At 34.9% G+C, this 24,548-nt stretch overlaps 1 protein-coding gene across 4 annotated transcripts in view; it reads left to right on the top strand.

Moving 5' to 3' along the window:
• Positions 1-24,548, top strand: part of KIF16B (kinesin family member 16B) — a 146,126-nt gene that overhangs the window by 31,097 nt on the left and 90,481 nt on the right. For all 4 annotated transcript variants that reach the window (XM_026712865.2, XM_026712864.2, XM_026712861.2 and 1 more), the window contains exons 13-14: positions 15,261-15,380; positions 21,690-21,741. In XM_026712865.2, the coding sequence (XP_026568650.2) occupies positions 15,261-15,380; positions 21,690-21,741 (172 nt within the window). The remainder of the gene's footprint in view (positions 1-15,260; positions 15,381-21,689; positions 21,742-24,548) is intronic.

Raw genomic sequence — 24,548 nt, 5'->3', positions numbered from 1 at the left:
TCTGTGATTTTATTTAATAAAGATTTTGCAGCTAGTGTTATCGCCAGCACACATACTTCTGCTTCTTTTATAAAAAATAAAATAAATTATGCTTAAAATCCATATTACAACAATATTATTAAACAATAGGAGTTTTTACAAAATTGTTCCAAATGCATGAGTTGCCAAGAACTGTTTGTTAGACAAGTTGTGATCAGCAAGTGTAAAAAGTGTGGGATGGGAAAATATGACTGCTGTTTAAACAATGTGTCTAGCATTGAATACTGCACTTACAAAGAGAGTGAAGGAAAATTTCCGGGCATGCACATTGTTTTTCATATTTAGGCTATCATTTTTAGATAGGTATCATCTATAGCTGTGGTGACATAGTAATTAGAATGCAATACTGCAGGCTAACTCACTGTTCTCTCCAGGAGATTGATTCTGAATGGCTCAAGGTTTCCACAGCGGTATATACATCTTAAGTGGTATTGCTATTTCATTTTTTGAGTTAAATGTAAAAATACTTATATTTGGTATGGGTTCATGTGTACCAGGAGTTCAAGTTAAATTAACCCTCATGCTGCCTTTTGTTCATTTGTTAGAAAATAAGAAATGGTGCAGGATTATAGCGTGTGATAAACTAGTACGTTTTCTTTTAGACTATCATAATGCTGATTTCTGTCTACTAACATGGTTGACATTTTGTCTCCAAATCCATGTATTATCCACCATTTGGGCATTGTTTTAGAAACACAAATCTAACAAGCTGGTTGAGAATGATGGTCATGGAATACAGTAATGAAACCAAGAGCATAATATGTGATTTAATGTACAGTTTAAGGTGGCATTGTGTATGTGACATTTGTACAATTCTATGTTGCTTATTTATGTAGGCTAGGTACAGTTGGGAATGTTTTTCTCAAATTTTCTCAGAACAGAATGAAAGAAATATATAATAAACTACCTAAATTGCAGTCTTGGTTTATCTAAGCTGATAACAGAGTTCGTAGGGGAGTAAGGATTTTACTAAGGAGATCCATCTAGTGGGTTCAAAAATTAAGAGCTTTCTCTGCAGTAGCTTCCTCCCTGTGGAATGTCATCTCAACAAAGATAAGACTGGTCTCCATTTTGACACTCTTTCTCATGGCCCTGAAGACATGGTTCTGCCAATGGGCCTGGAGATCCCTGAGTGATATGGATTCTATCAAGTGGTTTGTCTGATTTTTGTCACCAAGGTGGGTATAGTGGGTCATTGGTTTTTGTATTGGGGGTTTATCCTTGTAAGCTGCTCGGAGACACAAAGAATGAGTTAGGTGGCCATATAAATTTTCTTAAGAAATAATAAATATATTTGCATGCTCAGTATATTTAAAGGCATATGTTTCTTCAAGCATGAGTTATGAACAATACTGGCATCTTTTATTTATTGTACCTTTACAAGTGATAACAGCTCTACTTGGATTTGCAATAGCTCTCTGCAGAGATTGGGATGAGAATTTAAAGGAATGTTCGGGAATAGCATTAGATATAGCTTTAGCTCTTCTGAGGAAATGCAGATTCAGCCTGAAACGTCTCCTAGTTGCAGAATGAGCAACATGAAGTAACCTTCTACACCATGCACTTTCTTTGGCATACTGAGCTTTGATGACATTGTCTAGCTTCTTCTTCTGAATACCATTCAGGTTCTGGCTATGTATTTAACTCTTGTATCAGGATCACATTCTCTACAGATGTAAACCTTTTCTATCATATGCAGTTATAATCTCTTATGCCTTTTGAAAAAAATCCCTGTATAAATACTAAGAAGTTCAGACAACATCTAAAAAGACTGTACCTTGAGATACTCGGACTGCATTCTTTTCCTGAAAGGAAAATATTCATCAACATCTAGTTTCACAATACTTGTCCTTGATTTTTTCTGATCACTAGATGTCACTGCTGATACAGAAATTTGTTTCCCTTGTATGTGAAACTTTGGTTATATTGGGAAAAAATAAATTGGAATAATCTAGCCTCATATTTTATCTAGATAGCAATTTGAAGAACTGCAAAACATTGTAATAGCTGCAGATTGTAACACAATAATGCACTTCTGGCTAAAAAAAGCATATAAAGCATCATTGTTTGCGGATGCACAGAAACTTGCACAAAGAGTTAAAAATTAGTTTCCTTTGTTATTCATTCAAATTACACTGGTAGCAAAAGTGTTAATCATAAGAGGCTTATTTTTTCTTTTTTGAAGATGCTATTTTCATTAGGAGTAATCTCCAGTGATTGCAGTGAAAAAGAAAGAGTTAAATTCTTCCTTTCTGCTTACCATAATTCTCATAATTATCAGCTTCACTCAATTTTTTAAAATATGCATGTTAAATGAAAAGATTTTAACGGTGTTGTATAGTGTGGCCTTTTGTATTATGTATTTGTCCAGCTGCCTTTCTAAACTGCTAAAAAAAAAAATCATCTTTTTCTAATTTTTCTTAATATTTTTAAACCTAAAAAGGCAATCCATTATATTTATTGAATGACATACAAGATCTAAGGAAGATTTTAAAAAAATTCTTAAATCAATTAGGGTTATATTAAACTTGGTGTTCAATTAAAATGTAAGAAACTTTTTTTTTATTGTATTTTAACTAATGTCTGATTTACTGGATTCCAGCATTTTTAGATGGTCAGATGTGAGAGGGAATGCGCCCCCTGAGATGTTTACTTGCTTATTTATTTTGTTATAATTATATCTCACTTTCTCTCTAGGTACATAAGGTGATATACATAATAATTCTCCAATTTTTCCCTATAACAGTCCCACAAGGGACATTAGCTTAAGGTGGTGGCTTGCACTAAGTCATCCTGTCAATTTTGATGACTGATTTGAACTTAGATCTTCCCAGTTCTGGTCTAACATCTTAAGCGCACCATGCTACATATTTTTGTGATCTTCCTAAGCTGGGAGAGAGTAGGGATGTTGCATTCATTGTTTTTATAAGCAGTTAAAAATATTAATATTCCTCAACTTGAGGATCAATCCAGTGAAAGTCGAAGTCTATCCAGGGGTGGGATTCTACCAATTCGCACCTATTCTTTAGAACCTGTTGTTAGCTTTCTAAGCGGTTCAGAGAACTGGTTGTTAGAAGAAAACTACTTTTGTTTTTTTTCACTTTACAGGCCTAATCCTGTAGGGAAGGCAGGAAGGAAACATTCAGATGTTGTTGCTTACAGAAACTGCCTCTTTGTTAACCCTTATTACATTCTTGGCAGAACTACACTTCCTGTCACTGGAGCTTCTCTGGCGGGTTTTTTTTCCTCCTTTGCTGGTACTTTGCTTGTATCCAGCCCGAAATTGACATATGTGTGCCCATTTCACTTGGAAACCTGACAGCTTGACTTTCTTAAAGGGGAAGGGTTGTTTTGAGCTTTTTACACGGCTGTTTGGAGGAAATACTCCCCTGTTGGAGTTACCACTTTGAAGAAATAATTGAATAACGAAGCAGAGTTGTTGGAAAGAAAGTTTTAATGACAAGGAACCAAGATGAGTGACATTCAGCAAGGCTTCTTGGCTAGTTAGAAAGATTGACATTCAAACATGAGTTTACATATCCTTTCTGAGTTTTGGTCTAAAACTGGTTTTTGGTGAAGTTTAATTCTGTGCTTGGTAATGTTTAATCCTGTGTTTATTGATGGGATAATTTTCCCTATTCAGCTTTGTTTGCAAGGAAAAAGGCTAATCTCTGTTCCTGAAAAGAAACTGGGTTGAGAAATCTGGCTAGTTCCTGTGTCTATTTGTTGTGGTAATTGGTTTAATAAGCAACAGCTACTGTTGTGACTTAATTATTTGTATTGTGTTTGAATTTTTTCCTGCTTTTTTTTAAAAAAATCTGGGGAGCGGGGGGTCTTCCTTCACTGCTTTAGTGGAATCTGGCACTGTTCTTTTGGGGTGTATTTCCAATAGGCAGGATGCAAGCTTGGCACTGTTTTTTTACTGCCTTTCTGGGAGGGCATGTGATCTTTCCTTAAATCTGGATGATTTCCTTAGAGTATCTTAGGAGGTGAGAGAGACCAGCTGGTGTCTTTAAGTAGTGCAAGTGGATCTAAGGATTGCTTCTCCTGGATATGCTCTTTCTGGAGAGCTTAAATGACCCTCTCTGCTAAAGGTTTTCACTTTATGAGCAAGAGTTGGCTGCTGATAGTTATCATTGCATTTTAACTATTTTAATTCCCTAAGGTGCTCTGGCACCCTGCCTGATTTGTAACTCTGGCTTGCAGGTATTTTTAATCTAATTATTGATATTTAGGGCAGCTGTTTGCAAGCATAGAAGCTTTTTGTATTTTTGTACAGGTAATCCTTGACTTACAACAGTTCATTTAGTGGCCATTCAAAGTTACAATGGCACTGAAAAAAGTGACTTATGACTATTTTTCACCCTTATGGCCGTTGCAGCATCCCCACAGTCATGAGAGGCCAGGCAAGGAGAAGCGCCCCTCGATGTGAGTGATGTCAAGTTGGCCACGCCCACCCAGTCACATGATCACCAAGCCACATCCACCAACTAAGCCACGCCCACATAACTGGTTGTTAAAAAATTTGAATCCCACCTGAGTCTGTCATTATGCAATATTTTGTGGGACTCATCTGGGAGGTTGGAGAATGGAAGACTGATCAATGGATGAGCTACCATATATTTCCTTAAAAATACAAAATAAAAAAGCATAACAACAAGAAAACCTTCTAAACTGGCTTTCAAAACAAAACAAAAAGTTTTTTAAAATAATAAAGCATGTAAGTCTGACCTATATTTAAGAAGAAATGTAAATGTGGGTTGTTGGACCTAGTTTCTGGAAATACATGTGGCTGTCTCACTATCTTTGACTTGTACAATTTGTGTTTTACCGAGCCCCTTCAAAATTTGGTGTTTGATTGAGAAGTTTAATGCAGCCTACCTATTAAATAATCAATCACTTTAATTCTGTTTAATTACTTTGTTTCAATTGCATTAAATCGAATTTAACTTTTGTTTTGGTTTTGCCCACTTCTTACTTCTGATACTACTTTTGGAGTACGGTCTCTAGGATGAGCCTTAGTGCAAACTTTTGTGCTTTAACCTCTAAGCTGGTTTGATGAATTAATGTGACTGATTTGCTTCTGAGATGTGTACATCTAGGTAGATTGGAATCCTTTGGGGCTGTTTCCCACTTACTGGCAATTGAAAAGCTAGTTGATTAGTTGAATAGAAGATTGACTATAATTATGGGACTTGCAGCAACAGCAAAGCAGTGTGCCATTGCTTGGCCTAATAATATGTACAACATCTGTGGCTGCTTCTGTAGACTTCTTTCCTTAAAAAGAGCCAGGGCTATAGGAAGAGTACATTTGATTAGGGACTAACAATGATAAACAGGTTTTTTTTAAAAAAAATAAAAAATAAAACTCTTCCTAGTAGAAATTGCCCACTAGAGATAATTTCCTATAAATCACGGGTCTCAAACTCAATTTACCTGGGGGCCGCTGGAGGCAGAGTCTGGGTGAGGCTGGGCTGCATAAGGGATTCCACAAAAAACTTTGTTAAAAAAAATCCTCAAATGTCATCAACAGTTAATGATTTCTCCAATACATGAACTGTCCTGAACACATGAATGGAACATTGAATGAAGATCATGAACAGTTCCTCAGAACATGGCTTCTCCAGCTTACTCCTTGCTGCCAGAGACTTGACAACGCTTCCTCTCATATCTGAGCCACATTTGGCTTGAGAGAGGAGGCATTTGAGACCCTCAGTATGGCTTGAAGATGATCATCAGTAAGTCTGGACCTGTGCTTGGACTTGTTAAAGTTCAGGGTGGAGAAGAAGCCATGACGAGGAACGGCAGGCGGGACTTCCTTCAGAGGTCCATTCCCCCTGCGGGCCGCACTAATATTATACTTTCATATCATGGTGGGGGCCACAGGATATCGTCCTGCGGGCTGCAATTGGCCTGCAGGCCGCACGTTTGAGACCCCTGCTATAAATGTTATCCTTCCCAGGTAGACTAGACAGGAAACATGAACAGATAAGTTAATCCTGAGGGGTCCTTGCTGCTCTTAAAGAATTTTCATCATGTCTTCTGACTGCTAGTTGGTGTTTGTAGATGCATTCTGCCAGTCTTCTGCCTGTTTGTCCTACATAGTGGTTGTTGTAATCCTTACATTGTGCAACTCTTTAATTCCACAACATATAGACAGATTTAACCATAGTTTCAATTGGTAAAAATGTGACCAACCTAGACCAAGCCAAGGCCAAAAATGGAAGGGAATTTCTAGAAGTCTGGCATTCGGAGAAATCAGCCATGAGCAGACATAAGGGACATTTACGATATCTACGGACTTTGCAAGGGACTGTCACTCATCCCAAAAAGGATCAAAAAGACCCAAGCACCTCTCCACCAGCAATCAGCATCTAGATCAGCATAGATTAACTTCAGGGTTAACATCAGACCAACAATCAAGTAAACAATACCCCAATCAAACAACTGCCAAAGAAGCCAACAGCAAACAGCCCAACCAAAGGATCTCGTAAGACTACCCCTACCAGCACTGACAGGCAAACCACTAGAATAGAAACTGACAGCAAACAGCACTCTTTACTAGCACTGATGATGTAATCCAGTTTGGGTAATGAAACATCTGCAAGAAAATAAACAAGCTCATAGAGCACCAAGGACCCCTCATGTCAAACCTGAGCTACAAATATTCTCTTTTATTAAACTAATCCTACTGTATTTTTTTACTTATGTGTTTTTATCCTGCCTAAGTACTGTAACTTAAGGCTGCCTTTATTACCACAGCTGAAATCCTCCCATTAGGCAGCTCTTTTGTGCCATCTGTTTCACTAAATCTGAGAGATTGCTTAACAACCACAACTAGAAGTGCAGAGATTGCAATTGTGGTCACCTTAGTGTTTTGTGTAATGACTGCTTTGTTCAACAAACAGGATTCTGGTCTGAATTGTGGTTGTAGGTCTAGGATAACCTTTATGAAAAAAGATATTTTGGTGACTGTAAAATTGGCTATTAAAAAAAAACAATCCTATGTTAAATTAGGTAAAATCTACACATTTTAATCTATAATATTTACACTGAATAGGGATAATGCAATGAAGAAAAAAACCCCTAAATATTGTGGTTAAATAAATTAAACACAATCAAAAAGAGGTAACAAAGGCATGGTAGCATAAATATATCTATATAATGAATTAATTATAATTCTGTTGAATATAGAAATAAATCTGGACAGCATAGCATCTCATTTTTAAAACATAAGGAGTTTTTAAAAAATAGATAATAAACTAAAATCCTGGATCTGTTCCTGAAAAACAAGATAATAAATTTCTTTCTACTTATCTAAAATTATCCTCTTTGCTGTGCCCCCAATGTTAGTTAAAGCTTTTAATAAAATAACATATTTTAGGAATATCATTCAAAACTAGATTTAAATCTTTAAATACATTTTTCTTCTGAAACTTACATTGATATGCATGTTAATTTGAAATCACAATAAAGCTATAATAGATCAAGACTAAATCAGGTTAGTTAAAAAGCCTTCACATTTCTTAGATTGCCAACATGGAAATCCATTGTTGATCTCCTTGGTGGCATAGTGGTTAGAATGCAGTATTGCAGACTAATTCTGCCCACAACCAGGAGTTTGATCTTGAGTGGCTCCAAGTTGACTCAGTCTTCCATCCTTCCGAGGTCAGTAAAATGAGGATGCAGATTGTTGGGGGCAATAGGCTGACACTGTTAATTGCTCAGAGAGTGGTGTATAGCACAATAGTGCAGTATATAAATCTCACTATCGTGCAATATATAAGTGCTATTGATAAAATAAGGCAAGGTAAGATAACATTTATTTCCATTTTTTTCTGTGAACGCACTGGCACACATTAAAAAGTGAAATTCTGATACCTGCTTTCAAAAGAAAATAAGCCAAAATGTTGAAAATCCACCAAGCTAACAGCACTATTCAAGACAGAATGCTTTCACCAAGCATTAAGCATTCTGTGTTGGGTATAATATATCTGAAATAATATTTTCTGATGAATTAGCCTTATTTATAAATTACAAGTGGGGCATTTGATATTTCCTTATATCTGACTTCACCAAATTTCCAAAATTACATATTTCATTTCTTTCTAAAAATAAAATATATAACTAATCAATTAGTCCTTGGTTAATGACAGTAATTGGGAGCAGAATTTCCATCGCTAAGTAACGCAGTCATAAAATGCTATGTAAATCGCAAAACAATGGCAATTCTGGCAGTCCCTGTTGCCATTGTTGTGCTTTGCTTATTAAACTAGAATCTCTTGCATTACACAAGAGCCTCTTTGCAACATTCTGTTGGCTTCTCACAATATAAGTCAGTGGGACAGATGGCAGGAACTTGCAAGACTGGTTGGCTGTGGGACATCACATGAGGGACTGGTGTTGTGTAAATGTGGCAGGTGGGAGTGGCTGCTGCAGGATGTGCAAAGGTGTGTCAAGATCAGCATAGCACAAACGCAGTGGGGCTAGGGGTGCCTGCTGTTGGGCGGGAGAGTTACCAGAGCAACTTGCAACCTTCCCTGCTGGCTTCCCCATTGAGTTTGCTTGTGGGAAGGCAGCAGAGAATCTCACAAATAGTAATCATGTCATTGTGAGATCCTTCAGCTGTCATAAGTATAAGGTAGTTGCCAAGCATCCAGATCACAATCTCATATTGCTGGCTTTCTGGGACAGCTGGAACTTCAAGAACTGGTCATAAGAACCATCATTCAGTGCTATTGTAATTTCTAATGGTTGCTGAATGAGTGGTCACACACACACACATACTTCATGTGATTGACGATCAAAAGTAACCTCTGTAAATTAACATAATTTGCCTAATTTTTACCAATTAATTTGTTAGGGAAGTTTACGTTTTATTGTGACCTGGAGTCTCTAGTTAGGAAGCAAGTGAAAAGGAAGCATCATGCTAAAGAAAATCCTTTGCTGATTGATTAAACAATATCTTTAAGATTTCTCCAGTCATTATTATTTCTCATAATATCAGTAACAGAATAAACACATATGTCCTTCCCTACTTTAAATCTGAGATAGAAGTTCTACATTTTTAATCTTATTTCCAAGATGCTTTGTTTATAGCACTCATTCTAATTATCAGCAAATTCTCTTTCCTTTTCCCATTAAAATAAATTACATGTGCTAGTTTTTCTAAGTTCTGTCATTGTTCTGATGTTTAGATTGAGATTTATTCTGCTCTCCAATATATTAGCATTGAAAGCCTCTCTTGCGATGCAGATGGCTACACTTTGGCACAGTAGTTAAACAAAAACCAAAAAAGCACAAATGTGCGTAGAAAGACCAAATGCTTCCAGCTTAGCTGCTGTTGCATAAAATTCCTTTATCTGCTTTTTTTAAAATCTACAACAGGTTTTTGATTGTGAGCAGAACTAGGCAAAATATTGTGAGGGAAATTAATAGAATCTTTGCAGATGTTAGATGTTTATTTAAAAAACTATGTATTAATTTTAGTCATTTCACAAAAAGCTAACGCTACATATTCTAAAAAAGTTAAAGCTACAGTTGAATCTGTAAAATGTTTCACAATGAAAACTACTAATAGATCATTAATTATGCTATTGTTCTTGAGAATGGGATTGCTAATTTCCTTGTATGTTAATAAATGTCAGTATTTGTGAGGCGAAGTTAGTAAACAGTTCATAGGAGGGAAAAGTAATAAAGAATGTATATTACAGCATCTATAATGATTGTAATTCTTTCACATTCCCACCATCATGAAATGAATAGCATAATTAATCCACATCCTTATAACTACCATTCTAGTAGTTGCTCATTTGGTCAGAACTGCATGTTACATCTGCCTTTTTCAAACTGACATTCAATTTTGAGGCCTATTGATGTACTTTAGTGCCATCTGTTTTTCACGGTAAGCTATTTACAGTCTTTGTGGTGTAACATCACGTTCCCTATTTATTTTGCAGCATAATTTTAATGGGTTTTCTTGATTGATGAGGATAACATTATTTACAGTATAGAGAGAAAGAAAAATCTAACTAGGAAATCTCAGCAGTATGTGGATTACATATTTTTGTCTCTAAGCATCGCTTTTTTAATATATCACATGGTGTTTAAATTGTTTCCTTTTCTTTTTAAAAAATACATTGTTTTTGTTCTGACTTGATACTTTTGTTCTAAATATAGTACTGTAATTATATGAATAAAAAGCTAATTTCTAAAAATGTGTAATAAATTCCAAAGTCTCTAGATAGTAAAATATTAATTTTTGGAAGACCTGCTGCATCAGGATTTGGATTACTGTTCTCCATGTTGCTCCTGTATGTTTTCAATTTATTTTTTAATGAATGTAATACATGCACTCTGGTATTCATTTAAATATTCTACCGTGTTTCTCATAAAATAAGGCCGGATCTTTTTTTTTCTTTTTTTTTTTTTGAGCCCCGAAAAAACAGCTAGGACGTCTTTTCAGGGGTGACTTAGTGTCCTCCCCCCACGCACCCCAACCTAGAGCTCCCCATGCGCACTCAACTCTCCACAAGGCTGCTTCTATCAGCTGATGGAAGCTCCCTGAAGGCAGAGTCACCAGCTGCTTCTATCAGCCGGTAGAAGCGGCATCATGGAGAGGTGAGTGCGCATGGGGAGGAAATCTATCGGCCGGTAGAAGCAACCTTGCAGCGAGCGCCCACACGTACTCCCCTCACCACGAAGCCATTTCTGTTGGCCGATGGTCTTCAGATATATGTTTTGCTGTAACGGAGTTGGATCTTTACTTTAGGGACTTGGGAGGTGGCAAGAACAGGAAAAGTTTTAGTAAGAAGGAATAGGAAGTGGCAAAAAAAGAAAAGCAGACCAAAGTTTAGAATACTGAAATCAATTTTATTCAACTATAAAAAGATAAGATAAGGACTAGCAAGTTGCCTTCCAACTCTGTTATTCTTTATTCTAAGTATGTGATGAACATCTAAATCCTGAATGAATGACTGGAAGGACTGGTTAAAAACAAGCCCTATAACAAGTCCTTCCATGATTTATTGTATGACATGTTTTATATGAACAGGATAAAGAAATCATAGTACATAATTATATTCAATATGGAAAAGGATATTATAATTTATTATTTTATTATTTTATTTGTATCCTGTCTTTTTTATTTTTACAAATAATTCAAGGCAGTGAACATATCCAACACTTCTTCCTCCTATTTCCCCCACAAGAACAACCCTGTGAGTTGAGTTGGGATGAGGTAGAGTGACTGGCACAAAGGATATTTGTCCAGATCTGTAGGTTTGTTGTGTTTGGTACTAACCCATTGGGGTTCGTTAGATTGTTTCATATGGGAAATTGAGACTCGTGGAAATTACTCATTACTTGGAACAATTTTCTGTGGGTGATAAATAAATTGCTACCACAGAGTACTTTTTGAGAAATGCCTTATTTTCTTTCAAATGTTTAAATTTTCCAAAATCTCATGTATTTGTGAGCTATTTTCTCTGTTAGAGGACCTATTTTAGCTTTTCATTCAAAACAGTTAACAGTTTGACCTATTGCTAATTATTTTGGTCATGATAATAAAACCTATTGACATTTTTAGGATTTCATTAAGAAATTTTACATTCATCTAAGATATAAAGTACAAACAGAATGGATATATCTTTGCAAAAGAGACCATCTGTGAGGTACTTATCTCACTGAGTTCGACCAGCTTTCTTTAGTGCACGGGTGTCAAACTTGCGATGTCACGTTGTCACGTGATATATCACAACTTTTTTCCCCTTTGCTAAACCAGGGGCAAACATGGCCAGCATGTGATGTATCTGGCTCGCTGGCCGCAAGTTTGACACTCCTGCTTTAGTGTATAATACAGCTAACATGGATTTACTGGTATGTAACATAGGAGCGACATTTAAGTTTTCTGCCTAAATAAGACATAGCATATATATTTAATGATGCAAACTGATGCAGATTTTGTTTTCTTTTGAACTTTAGAAGTTTCACTTGGAAGTTTCACTAAACTTTCACTAGGTTTAGCAGTTAGAAGAACATTCTTGGGTGAGGATGGATACAGGCAAAGTATGTTCGGTTGTAAAGTTCAGTCCAGAAGACAAACATGTGCCGTTTTTCTTAAGTATTATTAAACCTAATATTGATTATGTGTCAGAAGGCATTTCAAAGTTGTATGAATTTTATTTATTAGTTGCTTTCCTGGGTATGTACTAGTTAATTTGATGATGGAAATGCTTTATGTAATAAGATTATTAAATGCACCAAAAGATAGCCCAAGAAGATGGATTAGAAGATGGGTTTATTTTAGACTTCTATCTCCACCTCTATATAGTATATTACAGATCCACTGTGAACACTGTGTGAAAGATGCAGTAGTGTTATATCAGGCAGCTGTTTTACAACTTAGTTCATAACTAAGTTGCTTCAATACAGGAGTATATTAAGCTTGGATAAAAAAATACTCATAATAAAAATTTCTAAGTAGCAAGCAGATTTCACACATTTGTGGAAATATAAAACACATCAGCAAAGTTCTTAACTGGGAAGCAGAGTTCACACATTTGTGGAAATATAAAATACATCAGCAAAATCCATAGCTATCTGACCAAAGCCAATTACCTATGACATTTGAGAGAGCAAGGCATTAATTATGTTATGGTGGGGTACACAAAATCAAACTGATTGGTTTTCAAAGGCCATTTCATCTGTCTGCAAAACATCGGATATTTTTTTATTCAAGAAAAACATCAGTGTATTTTTGTACTGTTTTGACCTTTAGCTGGTCATTCTCATTTTTGTATTAATTTTCCTATAACTTATAATTTCAGCATCATGTCAGTGAAAATGAATAGATTTATTCCTGTGTGAAAATGTTAGCATATCATGGCTTCTTCTGGGGTAGTATATAATTCACATATGTACCCAAAGAGTCATTCCTAGTAGTAATGTATTAACATTCAATATTTTACTAGAGCAAAACAAGTTGCATTGTTTCTTTATTTCTACTCCATTCTAGCTATCCTTTATCCCATATTTCAAGACAGTTGCATTCTCTTGAAATAGCTTCAGGGTTGTTACATGAGATGTGATGGATTGGCAAAAATCAGATGGTCCATTTTCTGCAATTTTTACCATGAAAGAGTAAACAACAATATGCAGATCTCAGAAAAACAGTAAAAAAACAGGGAAATTTTTTTTAAAGAAAATGAAACTTAGTTAAAATAGGTTCTCTATCAACAACACTAAATACAGTATAACTTCCCATATTTAACTATACTTACTTCCACTATGTCTACTGCTTCATGTATTGCCTATGTTGTTTAAATGGGCATTTCTTTATTTTTAGTGTTATCATAAACTGCATAACTTAGATTTCCCCTTCTTGTTGATCCATCCATTTTTCCTTCAGTTGTTCCTTCAGCTCATTCATTCTCTTCATACTTTATACAGTATTCATTCTTTTGTTCTACGTATGTGTGAGTTGACTTATGCTTCAGTCACATATTCAGAACTGACCTTTTTCTAAATTGATATTCTCCATATATCTATACACTACTAAAACTGTCCTGTATAATCTTTTATTGGGCAAAACAGTGCATTGTAGGGCAACAACTTTTGCACCAAGGTACCTCAAATGGGCTAACTTATATAGAATGTGTTTAAGTCTGCGATCCACGACTCCCATGGAATAAACCCCAAAACTTTAACAAGTGTTATAAAACATTTTATGACATACAATTGCCATAAAACATTTTGTGACATAATAGAAAATGTCATAAAGCATATTCTGTAGTGAAGGAGCAGTTGCTCAAGTGCCAGGCCATAATAGGTAACTTTCCCCAAAATTGCCTGTTGCTAGACAGACTGAAATTAATCTGTCAGGAGCAATGGACTCCGTCTTGATGGGGGAAAGTGGCATTTGAGCCATAGATGTTCTCACGTTCAGTTTTTGTTGCTGTGCTAGGTAATGTAATATTTTAAAACACAATCAACTGTGTTTAGTGGTGTTACAGGCTTTTTCATTTATATTGGTTTTCAGACCTAGAGAGGCACTGACTCTATATAAATAATCAACCATGCTGGTTGAAGGAAAAAGGGAATTGTAAGTCAGCATATCTAGAATGTCTGTTTTTATGGAGAAACTAATTTATACCAATTAAGACAAAATGAGGCATGAAACTTGTAGGAAACATTAATGTTCAATTCCATTTTTTAAAACACAAGTAGATTAACATTAAATATCTTCCATATGAAATCCAGCTAGTTCTTTTCTTTTGGAGTTTTTTGATGCTGGTAATGCTAGTTACATGATTTGGTTGCGGTAAATTTTATATCATGTATCTTTGCATGTCAGCATAATATTGTATGGAGGTTTTAGCTGCAAGATTGCAAAATTAGCTAAGCCTGTCCCTGAATATTTCTTGTTGGTTTAAACTTAGTCTATGTACTGAAGAATAATTTTGTAGCTTTAAACTGAAAAAGTGTATTTGATAAGGATGGACTAAAAAATTCTTTCCAATGTATGAAATTTTGGTTACCACCTATAAGCATATTTTAGTTAGCACTTATATTAATAATATTGTGGCATTTTCCTGTATAGCTCCATGTTTCAAACAAATAAACTGGGTTATTACAGTATGTTTTATTGAAGAGTTTTTAGAAACTTTAATAGAACAAAATATAACCATCAAATATATATTTTGAATAGGTTTTATGAAAAACCTGAATGCTGTTCATCTGTATCAATGGAAGCCCCAAGTACAAATTAAAATTACTTCCAGGATCTACATTTTTTTTAATGGATCTATGGAACTCATTGCCATAGGTCAGGCATTATGAGTTCAAAAATTATTGAAGGGTGATATTAATCATTTATCAGTCTTTATCAGATTTGAGATTTGTCAGATTTATCAGATAATTTGTCATTTATCAGATAATAATCAATTATCAGTCTTTTTGCTCCTAAATATCTAAATACCAAAACTTTGATACTTACATGTTAACTCATGCTATTTTGTTAGTTGCATTTCTTTTCTATTAAATAATTAAAATCAAGATTCAACTGATTTATGTTGATGGTTTGTGCTATTTGTAGTAATTATAGTCATTTCCAATATTTCTTTTAACACTGTGGTGATTTTACCCTCAGTTAAATTATATAACCATTGAATCAATATGCAAAAATGTCTTTTAAGAAAGCTTTATCATGTTTGTGTTTACAGGAGCAAACTTTAGCTTTGAGGAAAGAAGGTATTGGAGTTGTATTAGATTCTGAGCTGCCTCATTTAATAGGCATTGATGACGATCTTCTGAGCACAGGTATCATCTTGTATCATTTGAAGGTAATTCAATATTTATCTGCTTTCCAGTTTCTAAAAAGACAGCTGTGTTTTTGTACTAATTTATTGGCTGAAGAAGCTAAACATCTGTTACTTCTCTGCACAATGGAGGTCAACTATTGAATAGTCTAACTTGTTTAATATGCTTTTATCAGTCATCTACTGCCTATATCTGCCCTGACGATTAGTGATAGATGAATAGCATTCTTAATTGTTTATTTGTTCTTAACTCATTTTACTCTGACTATGACTTGTTGATGCTTTGAAATATTTAATTTGCTTTCCTTGATAAGCACAAAAGTAGAAATAAATAATACTTTCTAATAATATTAGAAGTCATATGGTTTTAAAAGGTATTTAAATAAATTAAGTAATCACTTCTCGGCCTTTTGGCTAAGATCAAGTGTGTATTAAGTAAATTAAGTAACAAATATTGCTAGCTGCCATGGGAAACATGAGGAAAGCAATACATCACTAACTAATAAGACCTCCAGTTCCTGGCAAATGTACCTTAAGCTTGTATAGGAAGAGATGGGATACGTTAGTGTGTGCTTTGTGATTTTAGCAACCTGAAGTTCAATAAAAAAAGTGTTATTTTTGAATCTAACATTCATAATAAATTCAGTAAATTCTTGAATTTAGAATTGAGAGCAGCCTCTTTCCAGTTCATGGAGCTATAGGAAGAGATATTAGATTTCCAGTTGCATTTCCTTCGAGGACGGACCGAAGACCAGGATTGTGCGCTGCTTCAATCTGTGTTATACCTGTTAGAGGGCTCTGAATGGGGTTAGAACCACCTTGAAGGGGTGGGGAAGAAGGGGGAGACCGCCTGTCAGGTCAAGGGGAGCCACATCTCCCCTCCTTGGCTAGGTAAACTCCCCCAGAAGACAGGCTGCAATGGTGGTTAAATATGGCCACTCCGAAGAAGGAGAGCTAGCTGGGACAAAGATCATGCAGGAGAGGTGGAGAAGCGGACAGTGTGGAGACCAGGCAAATTAAGTGCAATATCTGAATACAAGGTACTCCGGATTTAAAACTTTAAAGAGATTTTTTTTAAAAAAAGAGACTGGAAAAGCGGTGACCAGAGGGAGTGAAAAAAAAAGGAGATAAGTGAAAGTGTTTTGAACAGTAAAAGAAGTAAATTGAAAGAGGAAAACATCTGTGTAAATTGGATTGTATTAAATTATACAATTGGCACTAAATAGGCATACTTAAAAGCTGAACTTGAATGTGCCAAAAGAAAATAATACAATACAATACAATACAATAATTGGATTTACTGGATTTTTCAAATTTAAAAGCTCTAAAAGGGAAAGGAAAGTGGAAAAGAAAAAGTGGAATTTGGACATAACAGAGAGCGCCACCTAATGGTAAAGGAAACTTTCAATGACTTTTTAAAAAAAGTTTGGTTCTATGGAACTTGATACAAAGTAAAAGGATCTTTGAAACAATAAGACAGAAACCCTGAAAAGTGAATTTACTATACTATGAAGGAAGAAGAAAGAAGTCTGAATCCTGGAACTACTAGGTGACTTTGAGGAAAATTTAAAACTCAACAGAAGGAATTTAACAACAAAAATATATGAACATTTGATTATTTTGACCCTGGAAACTTGAAATAGGATTTAACAGAAGTGGATGGTTAGAAGCTGGATTAATTAACTGCTGGATAACTGGACTGGATTTAAACACTGAAGAAAGAGGTAAAAAAATTAAAATTAAAAGAGGTGCACAAAAATGGCAAAATACTATCTGGAAATAAAATTGGACTTAAGAAGTGTATAGGAAATGATATGGGGAAAAGTGGAATTGTGAAGTACTGCTTTGCAAATGCTAGCAATGGCGTCGTTGGAGAACAAAGACGGACAAGGAGAAGCAGAAGGAGAGGAGTTGATTAAAGAAGAGGCCAGCCTTAATGAACAAACGACACAACAAACATTGAAACGGGGGGTGGGGCATGGAAATTAAAACCTGGAGGTTTGAGGGGACAATTAAAGAGGTAATTGTTAGGAACGTCAAATTAAGAAAAAGGAAACAGCAGAAAGGGGAATTACAGGAGAAAGTTCAAAAGAGGTAGGGGGATAAAAAAATGGAGTCAGAAATGGAGGGGGAAAATAAAAAACAAAGGAAAAGAGAAAGAAGGGAAAGAAGGGGATATAGAAAGCCAAAAAGAAAAAGAAAAAATGAAAAGAAGCTATATGGCTAGAAGAACTAGAGATAATGGGTAAATTGAGAATAAGAAAGGGGATTCTACAAGGTAATATATGAGGAGGTATAAGAATATAGATTGCAAAAAAAAAGGAATGATTGGAACTGATGTTTTTACTTTTTTTATTTGATTATTTTCTAAGAATTATTGTTAAATTAACTGGGATACATACAAAGATTGGATTATAATAAGAATGTTAATTACCTTAAATGAAATTAAAAATATAGTTAAAATGAACTATGAGAATTGTATTAAAAAGACAAATACCAATTTCTTTACTTAGCTGAAATGATAAGTGTATTAGGAAAAAATAAATGCTTTAGAATAAAGAAAAGAATACCATGTTGAATCTAACCTAAAATGTATATGCAATAAGTAGTATTTAGGTGATTAAAAATGATTATATTATGGTAATTTTTAATATGAGTTAAAGAGGAGTAAATTGAATGAGGTATAAGACAAAAAGGTGGTGAACTCAAACGGGTAATTAAGGGGGAAATACTTAAAACTTAATACTTAATACTTATTAATACTAAGATGGAATTTATTGCATAATGAAATAAGAATATGTGATGAAATTGCAAATGACAGATAAAAGTATAAGAATACAGTGAATTTAGAATAAGAAGTAAAGAATTTTAAGATATTATATAAAGAAGATAAGAGTATAATGAAAGAAAAACAGAATAAGTTAAGATATGAATTAAAGTTGAATAAAATAAATGCAAAACATAGAATATATTTGAAAATTTATAGAAAATGGAAAAATGCAATGATATGATAAGAAACTGAATGTGTAAGATAGATACGTAATTATGGTCATGTTTATATGGAAATGTAAAAACCTGGAATCACATTGTTCACTAAAAGATGTAAAAGATAAAAAAATAAAAAACTTTTTGGAAAAAAAGAAGAGAAAGTAAAAGGATAAGAGAATTATTGCTATAATTTTCCTTGTAGCTTGAGCAAAATAACTTTTCATGTGTACTCCATCAAGTTATTACAGTGATAAAAAAATTCATACAAAGTAAAAAAAAAGGTTAAAAAAACGATATAAAGTACAGAAAAAGAAATTAGAAAAGAAAAAAACAGTAAAGAAAAATATATATAAAGAAATAACTTCCCCCTTCATCAAAAATATAAACAATTTTAGTAACTTTTACAATAGGTAATCCCTTCTCCCCATATCCCATACTTTATCTATAAACAAATCATTTTACCTGTGATCAGCAATACTCCATTAAAGATACTAGGGATACCAACATATCTATTTTAATCCTGATCAATTAAGCCAATTTTATATTCCGTCCTTTTATTTTTAATAATCTTGATCCTTAATTCCCTTCAAATAATGATCTAGAACTTAAAAAATATAACAAAATTTTATAATTACCTACTAGAGGCAGAATTAGAGGAAGAAATTGTCAAAGGGAATATGATAGCCCGGAGTAGGAATATAGGATGTAGTATCACCTTAATAGAATGGGAGAAGGTCTGGAGTAGAAATAATAAAATCACAAAATCGGCAGCTTACAAGGAAAATGCCTATAAGATGTTTTACAGATGGCACCTTCCCCCCTCGACATTAGCAAAAATGCACCCCAATATGAGTCCGAATTGCTGGAAATGTAAAAAAAAGGAGGGAACTTTCTTCCATATGTGGTGGTCTTGTATAGAGGCACAAAAATATTGGCAGAAAATTAGAAAATGGTTGGAGGAAATGACAATAGAACAGATCGAATTTAAACCAGAACTTTTTCTATTAGGGATCTTTAATAAACAAATCTCAAAAAAGCGAAGTATACAATAGTACATATTTTGACAGCAGCCAAACTGGCCTTTGCACAATGTTAGAAGCAACCTCATATTCCATCAGAGGAATTGATTGTTCAAAAAATAGAAAATTGTGCAGAGATGGACAAATTAACTTTGGCATTAAAAGGAAAAGATACGTCAATGTACTATGACAGCTGGAACTGCTGGTATGAATGGATAGAACAACGATCGATTAAACAATAAAGGGCAAAAGAAGATACGTTATAATGGTAGTAGTGAATGTGTGTGTGTGTGTGTGTGTGTATGTTATATATTTGCACAAGGATCAATTGTATAGAGGGTTTAAGATAAGGTTGAAAATAAGGTCCCACAAATTGTCGAGGACAAAAGTGGTTTAACTGTTTTCTGATCTTTTTTTCTACTTTTCTTTTTTTGCTCTTTTTTCTTTTTCACATTTATGTATGTGTTGTTTGTTTTAATTGTAAAATTAATAACATTTATTTAAAAAATAATAATGACCTAGAACTTGATTTATTTTCATTTTTACTTTGTCCCTTCTTACAAAATTTTTCAAAGCTTTATGAAGCTTCTTTTGTAAATCTAATATAGGAAAAAATATCTAGATCATTCTTTTGTTAAGTTATTTGCATACTATCTCTTTTCATTATAAAGACATCCACTAAGGTATTTTTAAATCTATGTTCAGATCAGTCTCAGTCTTTTCTGATAAACATTGTTCCTCTCCTATAACATCTTTTAAACATAGTCTATCTATAGAGGCAGACACCTTAACATTAACTTCTAGGTCCAGAGTTCAAAATACCCTTCAATATGCCATATTTTAAAATGTTTTCTTCCAGTCTATATTAGTAACTAAAATTTAAGTGTTCTTCTCCTTTAATTGTAATCTTTTGTTTCTTCTGGTTTTTCCAGAGTCTAACCTTCTAAGTCCCATCCTATCATTAAAAAAAAAAAAAGAATTTAAAACAAAAGAATTTTCCTACAGGAATTTTTATAATTAATTCCAAAATCTTATTTCCAATCCATCCGGACCCTTAGTCTGTTTGCTATTTTATTTTATTTTATTTTATTTTATTTTATTTTATTTTATTTTATTTTATTTTATTTTATTTTATTTTATTTTATTTTATTTTATTTTATTTTATTTTATTTTATTTTATTTTATTTTATTTTATTTTATTTTATTTTATTTTATTTTATTTTATTTTATTTTATTTTATTTTATTATTTTATTTTATTTTATTTTATTTTATTTTATTTTATTTTATTATTTTATTTTATTTTATTTATTTTATTTTATTTTATTTTATTTTATTTTATTTTATTTTATTTTATTTTATTATTTTATTTTTATTTTTATTTTTATTTTTATTTTATTTTATTTATTTTATTATTTTATTTTATTTTATTTTATTTTATTTTATTTTATTTTATTTTATTTTACAAGCAATTATTAGATAACAGGTATAAGTATAAACATGGTTATAAATACATGAAATGAATACGAATAAGAAAAAAAAGAAACAATAGGACAGGGACGGTAGGCATGTTTTGGTGCGCTTATGCACACCCCCTATAGACCTCTTAGGAAAGGGGTGAGGTCAATAGTAGACATTTTCCAAAACCATAGTTCTAATCAACTTTTGCTGTTAATTCCCACCCCAAATTTTTTAAAGTGCTTAAACTTATATTTAAACTTTCTTTCACCAAGGCGGTGGCCCCCAACTTTTGGGCACCAGGGACTGGTTCCATGGAGAGAGGTTTTTCTGTGGATCGGGGGAGAGGGGTCTCATGTGCTGCCTGCATCCCACAGATGGGGCTTTGCTTATTTAAATGGCCTGGTTTCTGACATGCTCCGGAGCAGTGCTGTTCCATGGACCAGGGTTGTAAGATTTAAAAGAAACTCACCCAATGGTTTCATATTTTTTCAACCCAAAGGATTCCTAATAGCTAAAAAACAGTTACTGTAATAACAATCTTGACTCAGGAAAGCCAGCTCATCTTTACAATTGGTTGCAGTGTCCCATGGTCACATGACTACAGTTTGCAACACTTTTTTGCCGATTTTCATTAAAAACAACCCTGTTTGGAACATTGGGTTCACACTTACGACTGTGGCATTCTCTTAACAACCACAAAATTTACTGAACAATGACAGTGATTCATTAAGCAACTACTTCAAAAAAATATTGTAAAATCAACTCCGGTCACATTGGTGCCTCAGCTTAAATGTAACAATTTATGACCAGAAATCCAGTCAAAGACTTCCTGTAGTGACTATAACATGTCATTTTTTTCCTCTTTAGGATGGCCAAACACATGTTGGCAGAGAGGATGCTGCAAGAGAACAAGATATTGGTAAATGTACTCTCTCTTTTAATCTAATAGCTGTTCCAACAGTTATTGGTTGCAGGGATGATTTCTAAATTTATAAACATGAAAGGGGTTTTAGAATTCTAACACACACACACACACACACACACACACACACACACACACACACACTTCATTTCTCCCGTCCATGGATTAGGGCTATGCATAATGTACTCATTGCCATGAGCAGATGTCTATTGTAGGATGCTTACAGAAGAAATAATACCTATGGTTTTTGAAAGAATGATTGATGTAAATAGAACACTGCATTATTTTTACTAAGGTTTATGATAGTGGAAATAAGCCATTATATTATAAACTTCTTATCCCTGGCCCTTTTTTTACTACTTTATGAATTCCCCCCCTTGTTGCTCTCAGCATAATACTGCATATGAATAAAAGTCTCTGTTCTTGTATCAATGCAGATTTATATTTTTGGTTATACTTCTGTAGCTCTCAAATTAAACCAGTCTTACATATATGTCTCTCTGTTCTGTGTTCCTGCATAAGTGTATATAGATTTATAAAAAGGTAATATTCAAAATTAAAAGTTAAAGAGGAAAATAATACAGATGTTGAAAGATGCATGGTACACACACACACACACACACACACACACACACACACAAGACAATATATCAAAATCTTGGTTGGAGCAAAAGAAGTAATGAATAGAAGTTGTACTCTCTACCAGGGAATTTCTTTAGCATAGACTGCACAGAAGTCATCCAGAGAAGGGAAGAAAAGTTGCATATTGCTCAGGGACTCTACTGAGCCACCCCCATGTGGGTTTCTATGCTAATGAAAAGAGACACCCAAACAAAACAACAGAGGGCGATGCCTCCAACTTGCCCAAAGCACAGGTCTGATTACATTTTAGAACTGTGATTCAAGCAGTCCTCAACTTAAGACTACAGTTGAGACCAGATTTATGTTGTTAAATGATGCAGTCACCATATGTGACTGCATTGCTTAGTAACAGCAATCCCTGTTGCTATTGTTAACTGAATTCCATCGGTCATTAGCCAAAGATCCATCCCAATTTAAGCCATTCTCAGCTTAGTCTATTCCAGCCCCGAGCCTTGGTTCTATCAAGGTAAGGGACTGCTTCTCCTTCACCTCCTGCTACTATTTATTCACCCCCACCCCCACCCCCTTCTGCCATTTGGCTGCCCTGCATCAAAGGTGGCAAACAACCCCAGAACTTTGTTGCTTGCCATTGTTGCTTGGCATTCTTGGTATGCCGTGGCTTTTTGGATTTAAGAAGCCCTTTGAACTGCAGCGCGGAGCCATAGCACAGCAGCACGGCATGAAACTTCAGCTGCCCCAGGAACTCACAGCAACATGGCATAAAACAGCAACCAAGAAAGCCCAGCTCTCCAGAAAATTCCCTACAGTCCAACAGTATGAAATAAGCACCCACCTGGCAATGCAGCAAACAGGCGCTGGCACAAAGTAGCTGTGTAGCAGCCTGGCACAAAGCAGCCACCCACAAAGCCCCAATCACCTCAGCCCAGCTGCCCACCTTGCCCTGTACTCTGATACTCCTGCTGTCCTGTACGCCGCTATACCAGATGATCTTTGCCAAATTCGTGCTCCCACTGCTGATGAGGCATGCCCGCTCTGGCCCTTTGTGAAGTAGCTGTCGGCCCTGTGAGGCCCTCCTCCACAAGTTTCATGAGGAAACTGTCATGTGCAACCTGGGGAGGATATCCTTTGTGTGGCCAGCAACGGCCTCGCAAGGGGCCAGGGTGGACATGCTTGGTCAGCAACAGAAGTAAGAAGTTAGCAAATGGCAGCTAGGGCAGCAGGGGATATAAAGTGCAGGGGTTCGAAAGGACATAGACAGGGACAAGATTGGAGGGAATTAAAACACCCTTGCAGTTGTAAGTGCAGGTGGACTGCAAAGCACCCACATTTTGATCCTGTGACGGGCGGTGGGGGGGGGGGTTATTGCAATGAGTGTAACTTCAGGAACCACCCATAACTTCCTTCATTCAGCATCACTGTAACTTTGAACAGTTACTGAAAAAATGATTATAAATTGAAGACTCCCAGTAAAAGAAAGGTACGAAGCTGGGACACACCTTTCAGAGAAAATTCTATGAATTGTGAGTCTGAAACCAGGCTAGACTGATTTGAAAATCATCATTCCAGACGTATCGTTTAAGAACCATTCTGTCCATTCCACAAGGGAAGCATCTGATTCTAAAAAAGAGTGAAGACACTAAAGGAGTAGGAGCAGCCGCTGGTCATGTTAGAAGAAGAATAAGAGTGCTGTTTCTGCTTAACTGAATGGATAAGACTTCCAAGTATGCTTAACCACTTATTAGGTGGAGGAGTTATACATTTTGTAATCAAGCCCAAATTCTGAAGAATTCAATGTTAAATGCTAATGGAACCAAATCTCTCTATATTTACATTATGATATTTAGCACAATTTATTTCTTCCTAGGATTCATAACAAAGATCAAGTTATCTTTGACCACTTCCAGTGCCTTAATGATATCTCAGGAATTAATCATTGTTACAGCTGCACTGATCTCCAAAATAGGACAGGTTACAAAACCCAAAATTACTTAAGAAGCTGTAAAGCTGATGATTTTATTATTACTGAGATCATACATGGTTCTCTATATCAGAATTCCCCAGCATTTCTGGATTTACAGACTGCCCCGGGGCGGGGAGGGGATGGTTCTCCCTGAGTGGTGGGCATGCGCACCCACCTCTCATGCAAATGAAGTGTGTGTGCACACACTCTTGCCTGCTGCTTACACAAGTGGGGATGAGCG

Source organism: Pseudonaja textilis, chromosome 1 (genome assembly GCF_049901715.1).
Source record: "Pseudonaja textilis isolate UNSWEBS1 chromosome 1, rPseTex1.2, whole genome shotgun sequence".
NCBI lineage: Eukaryota > Metazoa > Chordata > Lepidosauria > Squamata > Elapidae > Pseudonaja > Pseudonaja textilis.
Note: the sequence above shows the minus strand (reverse complement) of the source record. Positions and strands in the feature narration are given on the sequence as shown.